Genomic DNA, 18685 nt, shown 5'->3' with positions numbered 1-18685 from the left:
AAACATTTTGCGCAAGAACAAAATTTGGCGGAAGAAAAAAATAATAATAATAATAATAATAATAATAATAATAATCAGAACAAATACAATAGGCTTTCCACAGAAAAGTGGAAAGACCTAATAATAATCAGAACAAATACAATAGGACTTTCCACAGAAAAGTGGAAAGACCTAATAATCAGAACAAATACAATAGGACTTTCCACAGAAAAGTGGAAAGACCTAATAATATGGAAAAAACTGGAGTTGTCGTTCGTTTTACGTTGATAGGATAGATAGCACACAACCTACATTCAGTTGTAAGTGGAGGGTTAAAAAAAAGGGGGGGGGGGCAAAAGGGGGTCTCGGGATTTTTTTTTTTTTTTTTTTATTAACGGAACAGAATGGTTAAAAGGGTTTTTTACAATATAAATCAATTGCTTTAAAAAAGCAATTGTAGGGGTCTTTCCCCCTTTAAAATTAATTGAATTTGGGGGGGGGGGGGGGGGGTGTTTGTTTGTTTGTTTGTTTGTTTGTTTGTTTGTTTGTTTGTTTGTTTGTTTGTTCGTTTCTGTATGGGGTCTATATTATTGTTACCGGAGAAGTTTCATGTTTAGTTTGGAAAGTTTTTCTTTTATTTTAGGTACAGCGCGCGCGCCACATCACGTGACACGGGTTTATAATAACGAAAAGATAGTCTTTTTATTTCTTTTTAGGTGGGGACGTTAAACAGACAACATCTATAGAGATGGAATGTACACAATGTAATTTCTTTTGTCATTGTAGGAAATTGACAGTTTGATGACAGTTCACAAGCAGTGCATGTTTTGGATTTAATTGATCCGGTGTAACTTTAAAACACATTTATTGATTATTTTCTGATAATGTACATTTTTCAGCACCTGTTTGTAACACAGATTAGTATTTCAATCTCGGAGCGGACATTTTATTGTAGGTATTTACTGAAATTTACGGACCTAGCAAGCGATTTTTACGGCATTGCCATTGCTTTTCTCTAGGAAAAGCTGTGAGAGATATCTGCACCAAGTTTTTTTATAAACTTTTAGTACATGTATGCCCTGCTGACTGCAAATTTTGAGGTCGATTGTACTTGTAGTTTCAGAGAACATGTGGATTTTTTTTTCAGAAGTGACGTAAGAACAATATTAAATTTCAATTTTTCTTGAATAATTGAGAGTTTGTTCCTTCAATAAACTGTCATGATTAAACAGTCATACAGATTGATTGATTGATTGATTGATTGATTGATTGATTGATTGATTGATTGATTGATTGATTGATTGATTAGTTAGTTGGTTAGTTGGTTGGTTGGTTGGTTAAACACGTTGGATAGGGTCAATTGAAACACGGAAAAAGAAACAAAGAAGATCTTGGACCCTATATTAAACACATGAGACGGAAACATGATTGATTGATCATGATCATGATTGATTGATTAATTGATTAGTTGGTTGGTTGGTTGGTTGGTTGGTTAAACACGTTGGATAGGGTCAATTGAAACACGGAAAAAGAAACAAAGAAGATCTTGGACCCTATATTAAACACATGAGACGGAAACATGATTGATTGATCATGATCATGATTGATTGATTGATTGATTGATTGACTGATTGATTGATTGATTGATTAGTTGGTTGGTTGGTTTGTTGGTTGGTTGGTTGGTTGGTTAAACACGTTGGATAGGGTCAATTGAAACACGGAAAAAGACACAAAGAAGATCTTGGACCCTTTATTAAACACATGGGACGGAAACATGATTGGTTGATCATGATCATGATTGATTGATTGATTGATTGATTGATTGATTGGTTGGTTGGTTGGTTGGTTGGTTGAACCCTATAAGAAACACATGAGACGGAAACATGATTGATTGATTGATCATGATCATTATTGGTTGATTGATCATGATCATGATTGATTGATTGATTGATTGGTTGGTTGGTTGGTTGGTTGGTGGGTTTGTTGGTTGAAATTCAAACACACATAAAACTGTTTAAATAGTGCCAAAACCACATAATTTGATGACCTTGACCTTTGACCTTGTAACCGTCGTCAAGGTCATTGCTCCACAAGGTCATTGCAAAAGACCATATGGGTCAAGGACCTTTTGTTTAAGAGTTTTGCCTAAAAATGGCTTTTTAAAAACCATCGATGGGAGTTATGTCCCTTACATGATGGTAAAATCAATATAGTCATAATGTAAAAAAAGTTGCCCCTTGAAGTACCAAGCATTTTTCACTGCTTAATTTTTTTGTATCTATAACCGTTCAAGAGTTATAGGGAAATCAAAGACATATGAAAATCTAAAATATGACCTTGACCTTTGACCTTGACCTAATTTTCTAAGTTAGGAATCAGGGGACTCAAATAAAAACATTCTAGGGTTATACGGTTAACGGTTTATGAGTTAAAAAAACATACCGACAAATTTATTCCGTAAAGATAGATAACTCCTATAAAATTTCTTCGAATCGCTTCGATCCAAATACGCCAAAAATTACTGAGGATGTAACGAACAATTTGTAAAAAGAATTTTGTCGCTTTCTTTTTTTGTTACAAAGGAGATGCACACAGAGTGCAAACAGTGAAAAGGGAGATAACTCTTACAAAGAAAATAGTTTCCCTTAGCAGGGTGAAATTTAAAAGCGCGTAAACTATACGATACCATATGAGAAATATCAAAGCGACATATTGCGAAACAAACATTTTGCGCAAGAACAAAATTTGGCGGAAGAAAAAAATAATAATAATAATAATAATAATAATAATAATAATCAGAACAAATACAATAGGCTTTCCACAGAAAAGTGGAAAGACCTAATAATAATCAGAACAAATACAATAGGACTTTCCACAGAAAAGTGGAAAGACCTAATAATCAGAACAAATACAATAGGACTTTCCACAGAAAAGTGGAAAGACCTAATAATATGGAAAAAACTGGAGTTGTCGTTCGTTTTACGTTGATAGGATAGATAGCACACAACCTACATTCAGTTGTAAGTGGAGGGTTAAAAAAAAGGGGGGGGGGGCAAAAGGGGGTCTCGGGATTTTTTTTTTTTTTTTTTTATTAACGGAACAGAATGGTTAAAAGGGTTTTTTACAATATAAATCAATTGCTTTAAAAAAGCAATTGTAGGGGTCTTTCCCCCTTTAAAATTAATTGAATTTGGGGGGGGGGGGGTGTTTGTTTGTTTGTTTGTTTGTTTGTTTGTTTGTTTGTTTGTTTGTTTGTTTGTTCGTTTCTGTATGGGGTCTATATTATTGTTACCGGAGAAGTTTCATGTTTAGTTTGGAAAGTTTTTCTTTTATTTTAGGTACAGCGCGCGCGCCACATCACGTGACACGGGTTTATAATAACGAAAAGATAGTCTTTTTATTTCTTTTTAGGTGGGGACGTTAAACAGACAACATCTATAGAGATGGAATGTACACAATGTAATTTCTTTTGTCATTGTAGGAAATTGACAGTTTGATGACAGTTCACAAGCAGTGCATGTTTTGGATTTAATTGATCCGGTGTAACTTTAAAACACATTTATTGATTATTTTCTGATAATGTACATTTTTCAGCACCTGTTTGTAACACAGATTAGTATTTCAATCTCGGAGCGGACATTTTATTGTAGGTATTTACTGAAATTTACGGACCTAGCAAGCGATTTTTACGGCATTGCCATTGCTTTTCTCTAGGAAAAGCTGTGAGAGATATCTGCACCAAGTTTTTTTATAAACTTTTAGTACATGTATGCCCTGCTGACTGCAAATTTTGAGGTCGATTGTACTTGTAGTTTCAGAGAACATGTGGATTTTTTTTTCAGAAGTGACGTAAGAACAATATTAAATTTCAATTTTTCTTGAATAATTGAGAGTTTGTTCCTTCAATAAACTGTCATGATTAAACAGTCATACAGATTGATTGATTGATTGATTGATTGATTGATTGATTGATTGATTGATTGATTGATTGATTGATTGATTAGTTAGTTGGTTAGTTGGTTGGTTGGTTGGTTAAACACGTTGGATAGGGTCAATTGAAACACGGAAAAAGAAACAAAGAAGATCTTGGACCCTATATTAAACACATGAGACGGAAACATGATTGATTGATCATGATCATGATTGATTGATTAATTGATTAGTTGGTTGGTTGGTTGGTTGGTTGGTTGGTTGGTTGGTTGGTTGGTTAAACACGTTGGATAGGGTCAATTGAAACACGGAAAAAGAAACAAAGAAGATCTTGGACCCTATATTAAACACATGAGACGGAAACATGATTGATTGATCATGATCATGATTGATTGATTGATTGATTGATTGACTGATTGATTGATTGATTGATTAGTTGGTTGGTTGGTTTGTTGGTTGGTTGGTTGGTTGGTTAAACACGTTGGATAGGGTCAATTGAAACACGGAAAAAGACACAAAGAAGATCTTGGACCCTTTATTAAACACATGGGACGGAAACATGATTGGTTGATCATGATCATGATTGATTGATTGATTGATTGATTGATTGATTGGTTGGTTGGTTGGTTGGTTGGTTGAACCCTATAAGAAACACATGAGACGGAAACATGATTGATTGATTGATCATGATCATTATTGGTTGATTGATCATGATCATGATTGATTGATTGATTGATTGGTTGGTTGGTTGGTTGGTTGGTGGGTTTGTTGGTTGAAATTCAAACACACATAAAACTGTTTAAATAGTGCCAAAACCACATAATTTGATGACCTTGACCTTTGACCTTGTAACCGTCGTCAAGGTCATTGCTCCACAAGGTCATTGCAAAAGACCATATGGGTCAAGGACCTTTTGTTTAAGAGTTTTGCCTAAAAATGGCTTTTTAAAAACCATCGATGGGAGTTATGTCCCTTACATGATGGTAAAATCAATATAGTCATAATGTAAAAAAAGTTGCCCCTTGAAGTACCAAGCATTTTTCACTGCTTAATTTTTTTGTATCTATAACCGTTCAAGAGTTATAGGGAAATCAAAGACATATGAAAATCTAAAATATGACCTTGACCTTTGACCTTGACCTAATTTTCTAAGTTAGGAATCAGGGGACTCAAATAAAAACATTCTAGGGTTATACGGTTAACGGTTTATGAGTTAAAAAAACATACCGACAAATTTATTCCGTAAAGATAGATAACTCCTATAAAATTTCTTCGAATCGCTTCGATCCAAATACGCCAAAAATTACTGAGGATGTAACGAACAATTTGTAAAAAGAATTTTGTCGCTTTCTTTTTTTGTTACAAAGGAGATGCACACAGAGTGCAAACAGTGAAAAGGGAGATAACTCTTACAAAGAAAATAGTTTCCCTTAGCAGGGTGAAATTTAAAAGCGCGTAAACTATACGATACCATATGAGAAATATCAAAGCGACATATTGCGAAACAAACATTTTGCGCAAGAACAAAATTTGGCGGAAGAAAAAAATAATAATAATAATAATAATAATAATAATAATAATCAGAACAAATACAATAGGCTTTCCACAGAAAAGTGGAAAGACCTAATAATAATCAGAACAAATACAATAGGACTTTCCACAGAAAAGTGGAAAGACCTAATAATCAGAACAAATACAATAGGACTTTCCACAGAAAAGTGGAAAGACCTAATAATATGGAAAAAACTGGAGTTGTCGTTCGTTTTACGTTGATAGGATAGATAGCACACAACCTACATTCAGTTGTAAGTGGAGGGTTAAAAAAAAGGGGGGGGGGGCAAAAGGGGGTCTCGGGATTTTTTTTTTTTTTTTTTTATTAACGGAACAGAATGGTTAAAAGGGTTTTTTACAATATAAATCAATTGCTTTAAAAAAGCAATTGTAGGGGTCTTTCCCCCTTTAAAATTAATTGAATTTGGGGGGGGGGGGGGGGTGTTTGTTTGTTTGTTTGTTTGTTTGTTTGTTTGTTTGTTTGTTTGTTTGTTTGTTCGTTTCTGTATGGGGTCTATATTATTGTTACCGGAGAAGTTTCATGTTTAGTTTGGAAAGTTTTTCTTTTATTTTAGGTACAGCGCGCGCGCCACATCACGTGACACGGGTTTATAATAACGAAAAGATAGTCTTTTTATTTCTTTTTAGGTGGGGACGTTAAACAGACAACATCTATAGAGATGGAATGTACACAATGTAATTTCTTTTGTCATTGTAGGAAATTGACAGTTTGATGACAGTTCACAAGCAGTGCATGTTTTGGATTTAATTGATCCGGTGTAACTTTAAAACACATTTATTGATTATTTTCTGATAATGTACATTTTTCAGCACCTGTTTGTAACACAGATTAGTATTTCAATCTCGGAGCGGACATTTTATTGTAGGTATTTACTGAAATTTACGGACCTAGCAAGCGATTTTTACGGCATTGCCATTGCTTTTCTCTAGGAAAAGCTGTGAGAGATATCTGCACCAAGTTTTTTTATAAACTTTTAGTACATGTATGCCCTGCTGACTGCAAATTTTGAGGTCGATTGTACTTGTAGTTTCAGAGAACATGTGGATTTTTTTTTCAGAAGTGACGTAAGAACAATATTAAATTTCAATTTTTCTTGAATAATTGAGAGTTTGTTCCTTCAATAAACTGTCATGATTAAACAGTCATACAGATTGATTGATTGATTGATTGATTGATTGATTGATTGATTGATTGATTGATTGATTGATTGATTGATTAGTTAGTTGGTTAGTTGGTTGGTTGGTTGGTTAAACACGTTGGATAGGGTCAATTGAAACACGGAAAAAGAAACAAAGAAGATCTTGGACCCTATATTAAACACATGAGACGGAAACATGATTGATTGATCATGATCATGATTGATTGATTAATTGATTAGTTGGTTGGTTGGTTGGTTGGTTGGTTGGTTGGTTGGTTGGTTGGTTAAACACGTTGGATAGGGTCAATTGAAACACGGAAAAAGAAACAAAGAAGATCTTGGACCCTATATTAAACACATGAGACGGAAACATGATTGATTGATCATGATCATGATTGATTGATTGATTGATTGATTGACTGATTGATTGATTGATTGATTAGTTGGTTGGTTGGTTTGTTGGTTGGTTGGTTGGTTGGTTAAACACGTTGGATAGGGTCAATTGAAACACGGAAAAAGACACAAAGAAGATCTTGGACCCTTTATTAAACACATGGGACGGAAACATGATTGGTTGATCATGATCATGATTGATTGATTGATTGATTGATTGATTGATTGGTTGGTTGGTTGGTTGGTTGGTTGAACCCTATAAGAAACACATGAGACGGAAACATGATTGATTGATTGATCATGATCATTATTGGTTGATTGATCATGATCATGATTGATTGATTGATTGATTGGTTGGTTGGTTGGTTGGTTGGTGGGTTTGTTGGTTGAAATTCAAACACACATAAAACTGTTTAAATAGTGCCAAAACCACATAATTTGATGACCTTGACCTTTGACCTTGTAACCGTCGTCAAGGTCATTGCTCCACAAGGTCATTGCAAAAGACCATATGGGTCAAGGACCTTTTGTTTAAGAGTTTTGCCTAAAAATGGCTTTTTAAAAACCATCGATGGGAGTTATGTCCCTTACATGATGGTAAAATCAATATAGTCATAATGTAAAAAAAGTTGCCCCTTGAAGTACCAAGCATTTTTCACTGCTTAATTTTTTTGTATCTATAACCGTTCAAGAGTTATAGGGAAATCAAAGACATATGAAAATCTAAAATATGACCTTGACCTTTGACCTTGACCTAATTTTCTAAGTTAGGAATCAGGGGACTCAAATAAAAACATTCTAGGGTTATACGGTTAACGGTTTATGAGTTAAAAAAACATACCGACAAATTTATTCCGTAAAGATAGATAACTCCTATAAAATTTCTTCGAATCGCTTCGATCCAAATACGCCAAAAATTACTGAGGATGTAACGAACAATTTGTAAAAAGAATTTTGTCGCTTTCTTTTTTTGTTACAAAGGAGATGCACACAGAGTGCAAACAGTGAAAAGGGAGATAACTCTTACAAAGAAAATAGTTTCCCTTAGCAGGGTGAAATTTAAAAGCGCGTAAACTATACGATACCATATGAGAAATATCAAAGCGACATATTGCGAAACAAACATTTTGCGCAAGAACAAAATTTGGCGGAAGAAAAAAATAATAATAATAATAATAATAATAATAATAATAATCAGAACAAATACAATAGGCTTTCCACAGAAAAGTGGAAAGACCTAATAATAATCAGAACAAATACAATAGGACTTTCCACAGAAAAGTGGAAAGACCTAATAATCAGAACAAATACAATAGGACTTTCCACAGAAAAGTGGAAAGACCTAATAATATGGAAAAAACTGGAGTTGTCGTTCGTTTTACGTTGATAGGATAGATAGCACACAACCTACATTCAGTTGTAAGTGGAGGGTTAAAAAAAAGGGGGGGGGGGCAAAAGGGGGTCTCGGGATTTTTTTTTTTTTTTTTTTATTAACGGAACAGAATGGTTAAAAGGGTTTTTTACAATATAAATCAATTGCTTTAAAAAAGCAATTGTAGGGGTCTTTCCCCCTTTAAAATTAATTGAATTTGGGGGGGGGGGGGGTGTTTGTTTGTTTGTTTGTTTGTTTGTTTGTTTGTTTGTTTGTTTGTTTGTTTGTTCGTTTCTGTATGGGGTCTATATTATTGTTACCGGAGAAGTTTCATGTTTAGTTTGGAAAGTTTTTCTTTTATTTTAGGTACAGCGCGCGCGCCACATCACGTGACACGGGTTTATAATAACGAAAAGATAGTCTTTTTATTTCTTTTTAGGTGGGGACGTTAAACAGACAACATCTATAGAGATGGAATGTACACAATGTAATTTCTTTTGTCATTGTAGGAAATTGACAGTTTGATGACAGTTCACAAGCAGTGCATGTTTTGGATTTAATTGATCCGGTGTAACTTTAAAACACATTTATTGATTATTTTCTGATAATGTACATTTTTCAGCACCTGTTTGTAACACAGATTAGTATTTCAATCTCGGAGCGGACATTTTATTGTAGGTATTTACTGAAATTTACGGACCTAGCAAGCGATTTTTACGGCATTGCCATTGCTTTTCTCTAGGAAAAGCTGTGAGAGATATCTGCACCAAGTTTTTTTATAAACTTTTAGTACATGTATGCCCTGCTGACTGCAAATTTTGAGGTCGATTGTACTTGTAGTTTCAGAGAACATGTGGATTTTTTTTTCAGAAGTGACGTAAGAACAATATTAAATTTCAATTTTTCTTGAATAATTGAGAGTTTGTTCCTTCAATAAACTGTCATGATTAAACAGTCATACAGATTGATTGATTGATTGATTGATTGATTGATTGATTGATTGATTGATTGATTGATTGATTGATTGATTAGTTAGTTGGTTAGTTGGTTGGTTGGTTGGTTAAACACGTTGGATAGGGTCAATTGAAACACGGAAAAAGAAACAAAGAAGATCTTGGACCCTATATTAAACACATGAGACGGAAACATGATTGATTGATCATGATCATGATTGATTGATTAATTGATTAGTTGGTTGGTTGGTTGGTTGGTTGGTTGGTTGGTTGGTTGGTTGGTTAAACACGTTGGATAGGGTCAATTGAAACACGGAAAAAGAAACAAAGAAGATCTTGGACCCTATATTAAACACATGAGACGGAAACATGATTGATTGATCATGATCATGATTGATTGATTGATTGATTGATTGACTGATTGATTGATTGATTGATTAGTTGGTTGGTTGGTTTGTTGGTTGGTTGGTTGGTTGGTTAAACACGTTGGATAGGGTCAATTGAAACACGGAAAAAGACACAAAGAAGATCTTGGACCCTTTATTAAACACATGGGACGGAAACATGATTGGTTGATCATGATCATGATTGATTGATTGATTGATTGATTGATTGATTGGTTGGTTGGTTGGTTGGTTGGTTGAACCCTATAAGAAACACATGAGACGGAAACATGATTGATTGATTGATCATGATCATTATTGGTTGATTGATCATGATCATGATTGATTGATTGATTGATTGGTTGGTTGGTTGGTTGGTTGGTGGGTTTGTTGGTTGAAATTCAAACACACATAAAACTGTTTAAATAGTGCCAAAACCACATAATTTGATGACCTTGACCTTTGACCTTGTAACCGTCGTCAAGGTCATTGCTCCACAAGGTCATTGCAAAAGACCATATGGGTCAAGGACCTTTTGTTTAAGAGTTTTGCCTAAAAATGGCTTTTTAAAAACCATCGATGGGAGTTATGTCCCTTACATGATGGTAAAATCAATATAGTCATAATGTAAAAAAAGTTGCCCCTTGAAGTACCAAGCATTTTTCACTGCTTAATTTTTTTGTATCTATAACCGTTCAAGAGTTATAGGGAAATCAAAGACATATGAAAATCTAAAATATGACCTTGACCTTTGACCTTGACCTAATTTTCTAAGTTAGGAATCAGGGGACTCAAATAAAAACATTCTAGGGTTATACGGTTAACGGTTTATGAGTTAAAAAAACATACCGACAAATTTATTCCGTAAAGATAGATAACTCCTATAAAATTTCTTCGAATCGCTTCGATCCAAATACGCCAAAAATTACTGAGGATGTAACGAACAATTTGTAAAAAGAATTTTGTCGCTTTCTTTTTTTGTTACAAAGGAGATGCACACAGAGTGCAAACAGTGAAAAGGGAGATAACTCTTACAAAGAAAATAGTTTCCCTTAGCAGGGTGAAATTTAAAAGCGCGTAAACTATACGATACCATATGAGAAATATCAAAGCGACATATTGCGAAACAAACATTTTGCGCAAGAACAAAATTTGGCGGAAGAAAAAAATAATAATAATAATAATAATAATAATAATAATAATCAGAACAAATACAATAGGCTTTCCACAGAAAAGTGGAAAGACCTAATAATAATCAGAACAAATACAATAGGACTTTCCACAGAAAAGTGGAAAGACCTAATAATCAGAACAAATACAATAGGACTTTCCACAGAAAAGTGGAAAGACCTAATAATATGGAAAAAACTGGAGTTGTCGTTCGTTTTACGTTGATAGGATAGATAGCACACAACCTACATTCAGTTGTAAGTGGAGGGTTAAAAAAAAGGGGGGGGGCAAAAGGGGGTCTCGGGATTTTTTTTTTTTTTTTTTTATTAACGGAACAGAATGGTTAAAAGGGTTTTTTACAATATAAATCAATTGCTTTAAAAAAGCAATTGTAGGTGGTCTTTCCCCCTTTATAATTAATTGAATGGGGGAGGGGGTGTTTGTTTGTTTGTTTGATTGTTTGCTTGTTTGTTTGTTTCTGTATGGGGTCTATATTATTGTTACCGGAGAAGTTTCATGTTTAGTTTGGAAAGTTTTTATTTTATTTTAGGTACAGCGCGCGCGCCAGATTGACGAGACATCACGTGACACGGGTTTATAATAACGAAAACTTAGTCTTTTTATTTCTCTTTAGGTCAGGACGTTAAACAGACAACATCTATAGAGATGGAATGTACACAATGTAATTTCTTTTGTCATTGTAGGAAATTGACATTTTCATCACAGTTCACGGGCAGTGCATGTTTTGGATTTAATTGATCCGGTGTAACTTTAAAACACATTTATTGATTATTTTCTGATAATGTACATTTTTCAGCACCTGTTTGTGACACAGATTAGTATTTCAATCTCGGAGCGGACATTTTATTGTAGGTTTTTACTGAGATTTACGGACCTAGCAAGCGATTTTTACGGCATTGCCATTGCTTATCTCTAGGAAAAGCTGTGAGAGATATCTGCACCAAGTTTTTTTATAAACTTTTAGTACATGTATGCCCTGCTGACTGCAAATTTTGAGGTCGATTGTACTTGTAGTTTCAGAGAACATGTGGATTTTTTTTCAGAAGTGACGTAAGAACAATATTAAATTTCAATTTTTCTTGAATAATTGAGAGTTTGTTCCTTCAATAAACTGTCATGATTAAACAGTCATACAGATTGATTGATTGATTGATTGATTGATTGATTGATTGATTGATTGATTGGTTAGTTGGTTAGTTGGTTGGTTGGTTGGTTGGTTGGTTGGTTGGTTGGTTAAACACGTTGGATAGGGTCAATTGAAACACGGAAAAAGAAGCAAAGAAGATCTTGGACCCTATATTAAACACATGAGACGGAAACATGATTGATTGATCATGATCATGATTGATTGATTGGTTGATTGATTGATTAGTTGATTAATTGATTAGTTGGCTGGTTGGTTGGTTGGTTGGTTTAACACGTTGGATAGGGTCAATTGAAACACGGAAAAAAGAAACAAAGAAGATCTTGGACCCTATATTAAACACATGAGACGGAAACATGATTGATTGATCATGATCATGATTGATTGATTGGTTGATTGATTGATTAATTGATTAATTGATTAGTTGGTTGGTTGGTTGGTTAAACACGTTGGATAGGGTCAATTGAAACACGGAAAAAGACACAAAGAAGATCTTGGACCCTATATTAAACACATGAGACGGAAACATGATTGGTTGATCATGATCATGATTGATTGATTGATTGATTGATTAATAAGTTGTTTGGTTGGTTGGTTGGTTGGTTGGTTACACACGTTGGATAGGGTCAATTGAAACACGGAAAAAGACACAACGAAGATCTTGGACCCTATATTAAACACATGAGACGGAAACATGATTGGTTGATCATGATTGATTGATTGATTGATTGATTGATTGATTGGTTGGTTGGTTGGTTGGTTGGTTGGTTGGTTGGTTGGTTGAACCCTATAAGAAACACATGAGACGGAAACATGATTGATTGATTGATCATGATCATTATTGGTTGATTGATCATGATCATGATTGATTGATTGATTGATTGATTGATTGATTGATTGATTGATTGGTTGGTTGGTTGGTTGGTTGGTTGAAATTCAAACACACATAAAACTGTTTAAATAGTGCCAAAACCACATAATTTGATGACCTTGACCTTTGACCTTGTAACCTTCGTCAAGGTCATTGCTCCACAAGGTCATTGCAAAAGACCCTATGGGTCAAGGACCTTTTGTTTAAGAGTTTTGCCTAAAAATGGCTTTTTAAAAACCATCGATGGGAGTTATGTCCCTTACATGATGGTAAAATCAATATAGTCATAATGTAAAAAAGTTGCCCCTTGAAGTACCAAGCATTTTTCACTGCTTAATTTTTTTGTATCTATAACCATTCAAGAGTTATAGGGAAATCAAAGACATATGAAAATCTAAAATATGACCTTGACCTTTGACCTTGACCTAATTTTCTTAGTTAGGAATCAGGGGACTCAAATAAAAACATTCCAGGGTTATACGGTTAACGGTTTATGAGTTAAAAAAATATAGCGACAAATTTATTCCGTAAAGGTAGATAACTCCTATAAAATTTCATCGAATCGCTTCGATCCAAATACGCCAAAAATTACTGAGGATGTAACGAACAATTTGTGAAAAGAATTTTGTCGCTATCTTTTTTTGTTACGAAGGAGATGCACACACATGATAAACAGTGAATAGGGAGATAACTCTCACAAAGAAAATGGTTCGGCTTAGCAGGGTGAAATTTAAAAGCGCATAAACTATACGATACCATATGAGAAATATCTAAGCGACATATTGCTAAACAAACATTTATCGCAAGAAAAAAATTTGGCGGAAGAAAAAAAAAAAAAAAATAATAATAATAATAATAATAATAATAATCAGAACAAATACAATAGGACTTTCCACAGAAAAGTGGAAAGACCTAATTATGTCTGAAAATTAAACCCACAGTGTCAGAATTTGATTTTTATGTCGATAAATTTGTATCTTTGAACGGTATTTTAACTCACACCTTTGATACACTATTTAACCAATGGCTTAGCCTCATGTCTAGCGCTCTAGACCACTCAACCACTGAGAATTCTGAAACGTTTAGCTGTTTTAATGCACCTATTAACTGATCTGGTAAATGATATTAATATATGTGATGATTTTAAAGGAATTGAATAATTTAACTCTTTTGTAATTTCATGGGCCTCTTTAACAAGCATCATCTATTATTTTTTGCTTTGTTCAAATATATTCTTATGTTCAGGCAATCCAAAAATGTTGAATAGTAACATATACACTTTAGTATTTCTTCTTTTATCCAAATATCCGAAAACACAAAACCATTGGGAAGTCATATAATTAAAAAGAAAAAGTTTACATTATAATACTCTTTTTACAAGACTTGCACAAGTTATTTTCAGATGAATTATTTCCTGTTTAAGATTTATAACATGATTGTATATTATATAACTTATGCCACAAATTGAGTGCTTTGTAAACACCGACACAAAAAATCTTTTTGAAGTTAAAAGAAACAAAACACAAGTACATATACAATGAGGATAAAGTTTTAAGGAAGCAACTTGACAGGAAGAGAAAATTTGATGGAAGAAGGAACTGAATGTCGAAATAAAAAATATTTTGTGAGATACAACAATGAAACAAATCTAAAGATTAAAACCCCTAATTTTGTTTAATGTTCCTTTACAGTTATTTTGAAAGGTACATATAATAAAGCTATTACATAAACAACTTATTTTTACAATGATCATACGTAGCATATTCTATTTGAATATATTTGGTGTCCGAATAGAATGTATTTTTGATATTTTCAAAGTCAAGCAGTTTATGAATTATTAACTAAAGTAGTTATTTCTTTCATTTGTCATGTAACAACTAATTTTAACCAAAACATGTGTATTTCAGAAGTGGTAATAAGTGGTAAAACATGCTATTATACCATTAATTATAGCTATTCATTTCTATCATATAATGGCAACAAATATTGTACCTACGGCTGCTGTTCCAGTTCTACATTAAGTCCATGCTGTTCCTCGTCATATTCATATTTGAATAGCCTAGGCAACTACAGCTATACTCTGTATGTATTTTAAAAACATTTTTTTTGGTCTCAGACTATTAAACCAATATTGATAAATATACGGATGGAAGTGAAATTATCAACTTTTAATGTAGCTTACAATCAATCATTTAACAATTGAAAATAAAGGCGCTCTAATCAATGATCAATCCATCTGGTATACACACATTTCCATGATGTCGTTCTTTAACAATAATCGGCCGTCGAAACTAAAATGACTGTTTACAACATTATGATAATTAATTATCAAATTAATGTTCATTTCGTAGTTTAAGACGAGCGATATAAATGAGAACAAAAAATACAGTCGACAAAATATGAATATTCTGCAAGAAAAAAAACAGAAATTATTTGCATCAAGTATAAAATTGAGAATGAAAATGGGGAATGTGTCAAAGCGATTTCTAAGCACAAAAACCTAAAAAAAAGTTTTATATAAACAGAAAAAGGATGAAGTATGATTAGCAACTCTGCAAGATAAACAAAATAAAGGCAAAAGAAGTAAACCACCGTTCAAAATTCAAATTCGTTTGGGAGAAAACAAATCAAAGTTATAAATCAAATCCGAGGGAAACACATAAACTATGAGAGAAAACCAACGGATGTACCAAAATGATGTAGATGGAAAAAGACTACAAAACAAACTTTTAAAAGAGAGATATACCAAACTATGTATATTGATTTGAAAGAGAAAACACAATTCATTACATATTTGAACTTAATATAAAATGGCAAATGTCGATCTTGTAACCTAGTATAACAATTCTCTTGTATAGTTTACAAATTCTTATATGTTGATTTTTTAAAAGACAAATATCTCAGACCATATATGCGCTCGTGCGCTATTGTTTTTCTTTTTATCTTCATCATTTTTAGCCATAGCGTTTTCAGTTTATTTTCGATTTATGAGTTTGACTGTCCCTTTGGTATTTTTCGTCCTTCTTTTGCAACACACCTGCTATCAACCAACCCGAAGATCCAGCATTCACACATACTGTGCAACACCTTAAATAAAATAAAAGTATTTCGAATTAATGTTTAAAAACAGGATGCATTATTTCACTTAAATTTCTGTAACCATTAGTGTGTTAAAGTTATATTCTTAGACACTTATATATAACAGAATATATTTATATATAATTTACACACTCCGGTACTGTATCTTATCTGCGCCCTTGGTTAGTTTTGGGGGACAGTGACATTGTGACCTGACGATTCAATTAAACACGACCCTTTTAGATATCTTAAAGTAACGTGTGGCCCGAGAATGCTCAACATGATTCAGAACCGGCAATAAATAGAAGTTAAAAGTGTACAACACATATCATATCATTTTTTATTTTGTATTATTCTATTTGATATTCATAACATGATTATGATATTTTAAAGATTTTCTACATTTCATAGGTCAACAGCTGGAACCATAGGGGCTGTTGTTGGTAGTCTCATTGCTTTATCTATTTTCGTTTCAATCATCTCCTTCATCTGTAGAAGAATGAGAGCCCAAAGAGGTGTGCAAGGTCAGGTTATATCTCCACCTGCTGTCACATATGTAACTACAACTGGAGGCACTGTACCCTCTCCATGTAAGATAATAGTGTCAGTGTATAAAATAAATAAATTGTGTTGTTTGTGAATTATTCGTTAATTTCGTCGAAAAGAAAAGAGCGTTGCATTACAAACTAATGTTTGCTTAATGGAAATGAAGACGACATACATAATTGTTCTTGCTTATGTGGGCATTCTACGGATTGGTGTTTGTTGGCTTACAATATTTTTTTTTTTTTTGCATTAAAATACTAGATGTGACTATATACTATAATTTAACACAAGGCAGTTAACTCGTAGCATTCCCATTTGACTGTGAGATTGAAGACAAAATAATTATGTTGATAAATTTGGAATGCCTGTGAGAAATGATAGCGGCAATAGACATGCGTGTTATACACCATTTTGTAGATCATTTAATACAAAGTATGGCATAACAAGTTTTAGATAAACAACCACAGAATTTAAATAAATCGGAAGTCCGCGACCGGTTGCATTTCTCAAAAAAAACGAGTTGGGTAACCTTGTGATATATATCAAATTATAAAGGTAAAATTATTTAGAGACCATGCCTGTGGAATGAAATACACAATATCAAAAGGAAGAATGCAAAAAAGTGCTTCTATCTGTTTTCAGCATTTTAGCAAGTTTAAAATTTAATATTTTCAGACCACAGAGTTAATTTTTTGATCATATTCAAATACATAAATTAATATCAGCCTATTAAAATGAATTTATATATATTCTTAGACCCTCAAACTGCTTACCAACCCCAATTTGGGAGTAACATTAACATAATGGGCAGCACTGAACAACTAAATGTTATTCCACCAAATAATGGAAACACAGCCTGTCCATCAAATAATGGAAACACAGTTTATCCACCAAGTTATGGAAACCCAGCTTATCCACCAAGTCATGGAAACCCAGCTTATCCACCAAGTCATGGAAACCCAGCTTATCCACCAGGCTACGACAATCTTGCGCATGACAACATGAAAGGAAGTGAAAGTTCAATGAACACATGTAGTTGATCAAAGTTGACAAAATTTAAAAAAAAAATATTAATACGTTTTTCTTTGTTTGAATCATTATAAGTTTCGGAATGTTTTCAGAATAGTTTTTGTATTTCTAATTTAGTATTAATGCATGTATTGCCTTCTCAGATATCAAGATAATATATTTTGATTCCGCGATATTATATTATTCACTAACAATTTTTTAAATATTAAATTCTACTTTTGTTATTTAATCCAAATAGAAAATATTGTTATGAATGGGTAAATTGAGGTATTTCAATGAAAATAATAATATAACCTTTGATCAAGTAAAAGGCGTTTATAAATCTCAATTGATACATTAAAAAAGGCAACAGTAGTATATACCGGTGTTCAAAAGTCATAAATCGAGTAAGAGAAAAGAAAGATGGATTACAAGCTAAAACCGAGGGAAACACAGCAACTATAAAAGGAAAACAAACGAACAACTTGAACACTGAAAATGCAACTAAAACAAAAACCAACATACACAGACATTTTCTAACACATGCCATATGCCTGACTTGGTACCGTTCTTTCATTTTAAAGTAAAAATGGTGAGTTGAAACGGGTTTTATGGATAGCCTAACCTCCCGCTTATTATACAATGTCGCGAAAGCGAAAGAAATACAGCATTAAAACTCATCACAGAGAAACGCACTAACTAACAAATTTGATAGTCGACACAACTTGCAAACCACAGATCAACAACACACGTCTTCATCAACGACAGAAACCACATGATGTCAAAATAAGGGAGGCACTTATAACGTAACGAAATTTAATCTCGACCTACAAAGAACTATTCTTACAATAAGCTCAGATATCAGATTATAATTCGTACGCTACACGCGAGTTAGACTACAAATACGAAAGGAACAACAGAAAGTTGATATAAAGCAAACAATTAAACAAGTAACAACCACTTAATTACTACTGACTGATAAAGACACAGAAATGATTAGGCAGTGTAAACCATGTGTGCGGCACCCAACCCTCTTCTTACCATAGGCACTGTAATTATATATAAGCATTTTTGAACAATTTAGAATTTGAAGTTGTCTCATTGTAAACATACCACATCATCTTCT

General features: G+C 33.2%; 1 protein-coding gene across 1 annotated transcript in view; it reads left to right on the top strand.

Moving 5' to 3' along the window:
* The window catches only part of LOC134706913 (uncharacterized), a 36082-nt gene extending 18336 nt beyond the window's left edge, over window positions 1-17746 (top strand). The window contains exons 2-4 of the mRNA XM_063566277.1: window positions 14835-15009; window positions 16417-16595; window positions 17308-17746. Of these exons, the coding sequence (XP_063422347.1) occupies window positions 14835-15009; window positions 16417-16595; window positions 17308-17591 (638 nt within the window). The 3' untranslated portion in view covers window positions 17592-17746. The remainder of the gene's footprint in view (window positions 1-14834; window positions 15010-16416; window positions 16596-17307) is intronic.
* Window positions 17747-18685: the final 939 nt, after the last annotated feature.

Source organism: Mytilus trossulus, chromosome 1 (genome assembly GCF_036588685.1).
Source record: "Mytilus trossulus isolate FHL-02 chromosome 1, PNRI_Mtr1.1.1.hap1, whole genome shotgun sequence".
Lineage (NCBI taxonomy): Eukaryota > Metazoa > Mollusca > Bivalvia > Mytilida > Mytilidae > Mytilus > Mytilus trossulus.
Note: the sequence above shows the minus strand (reverse complement) of the source record. Positions and strands in the feature narration are given on the sequence as shown.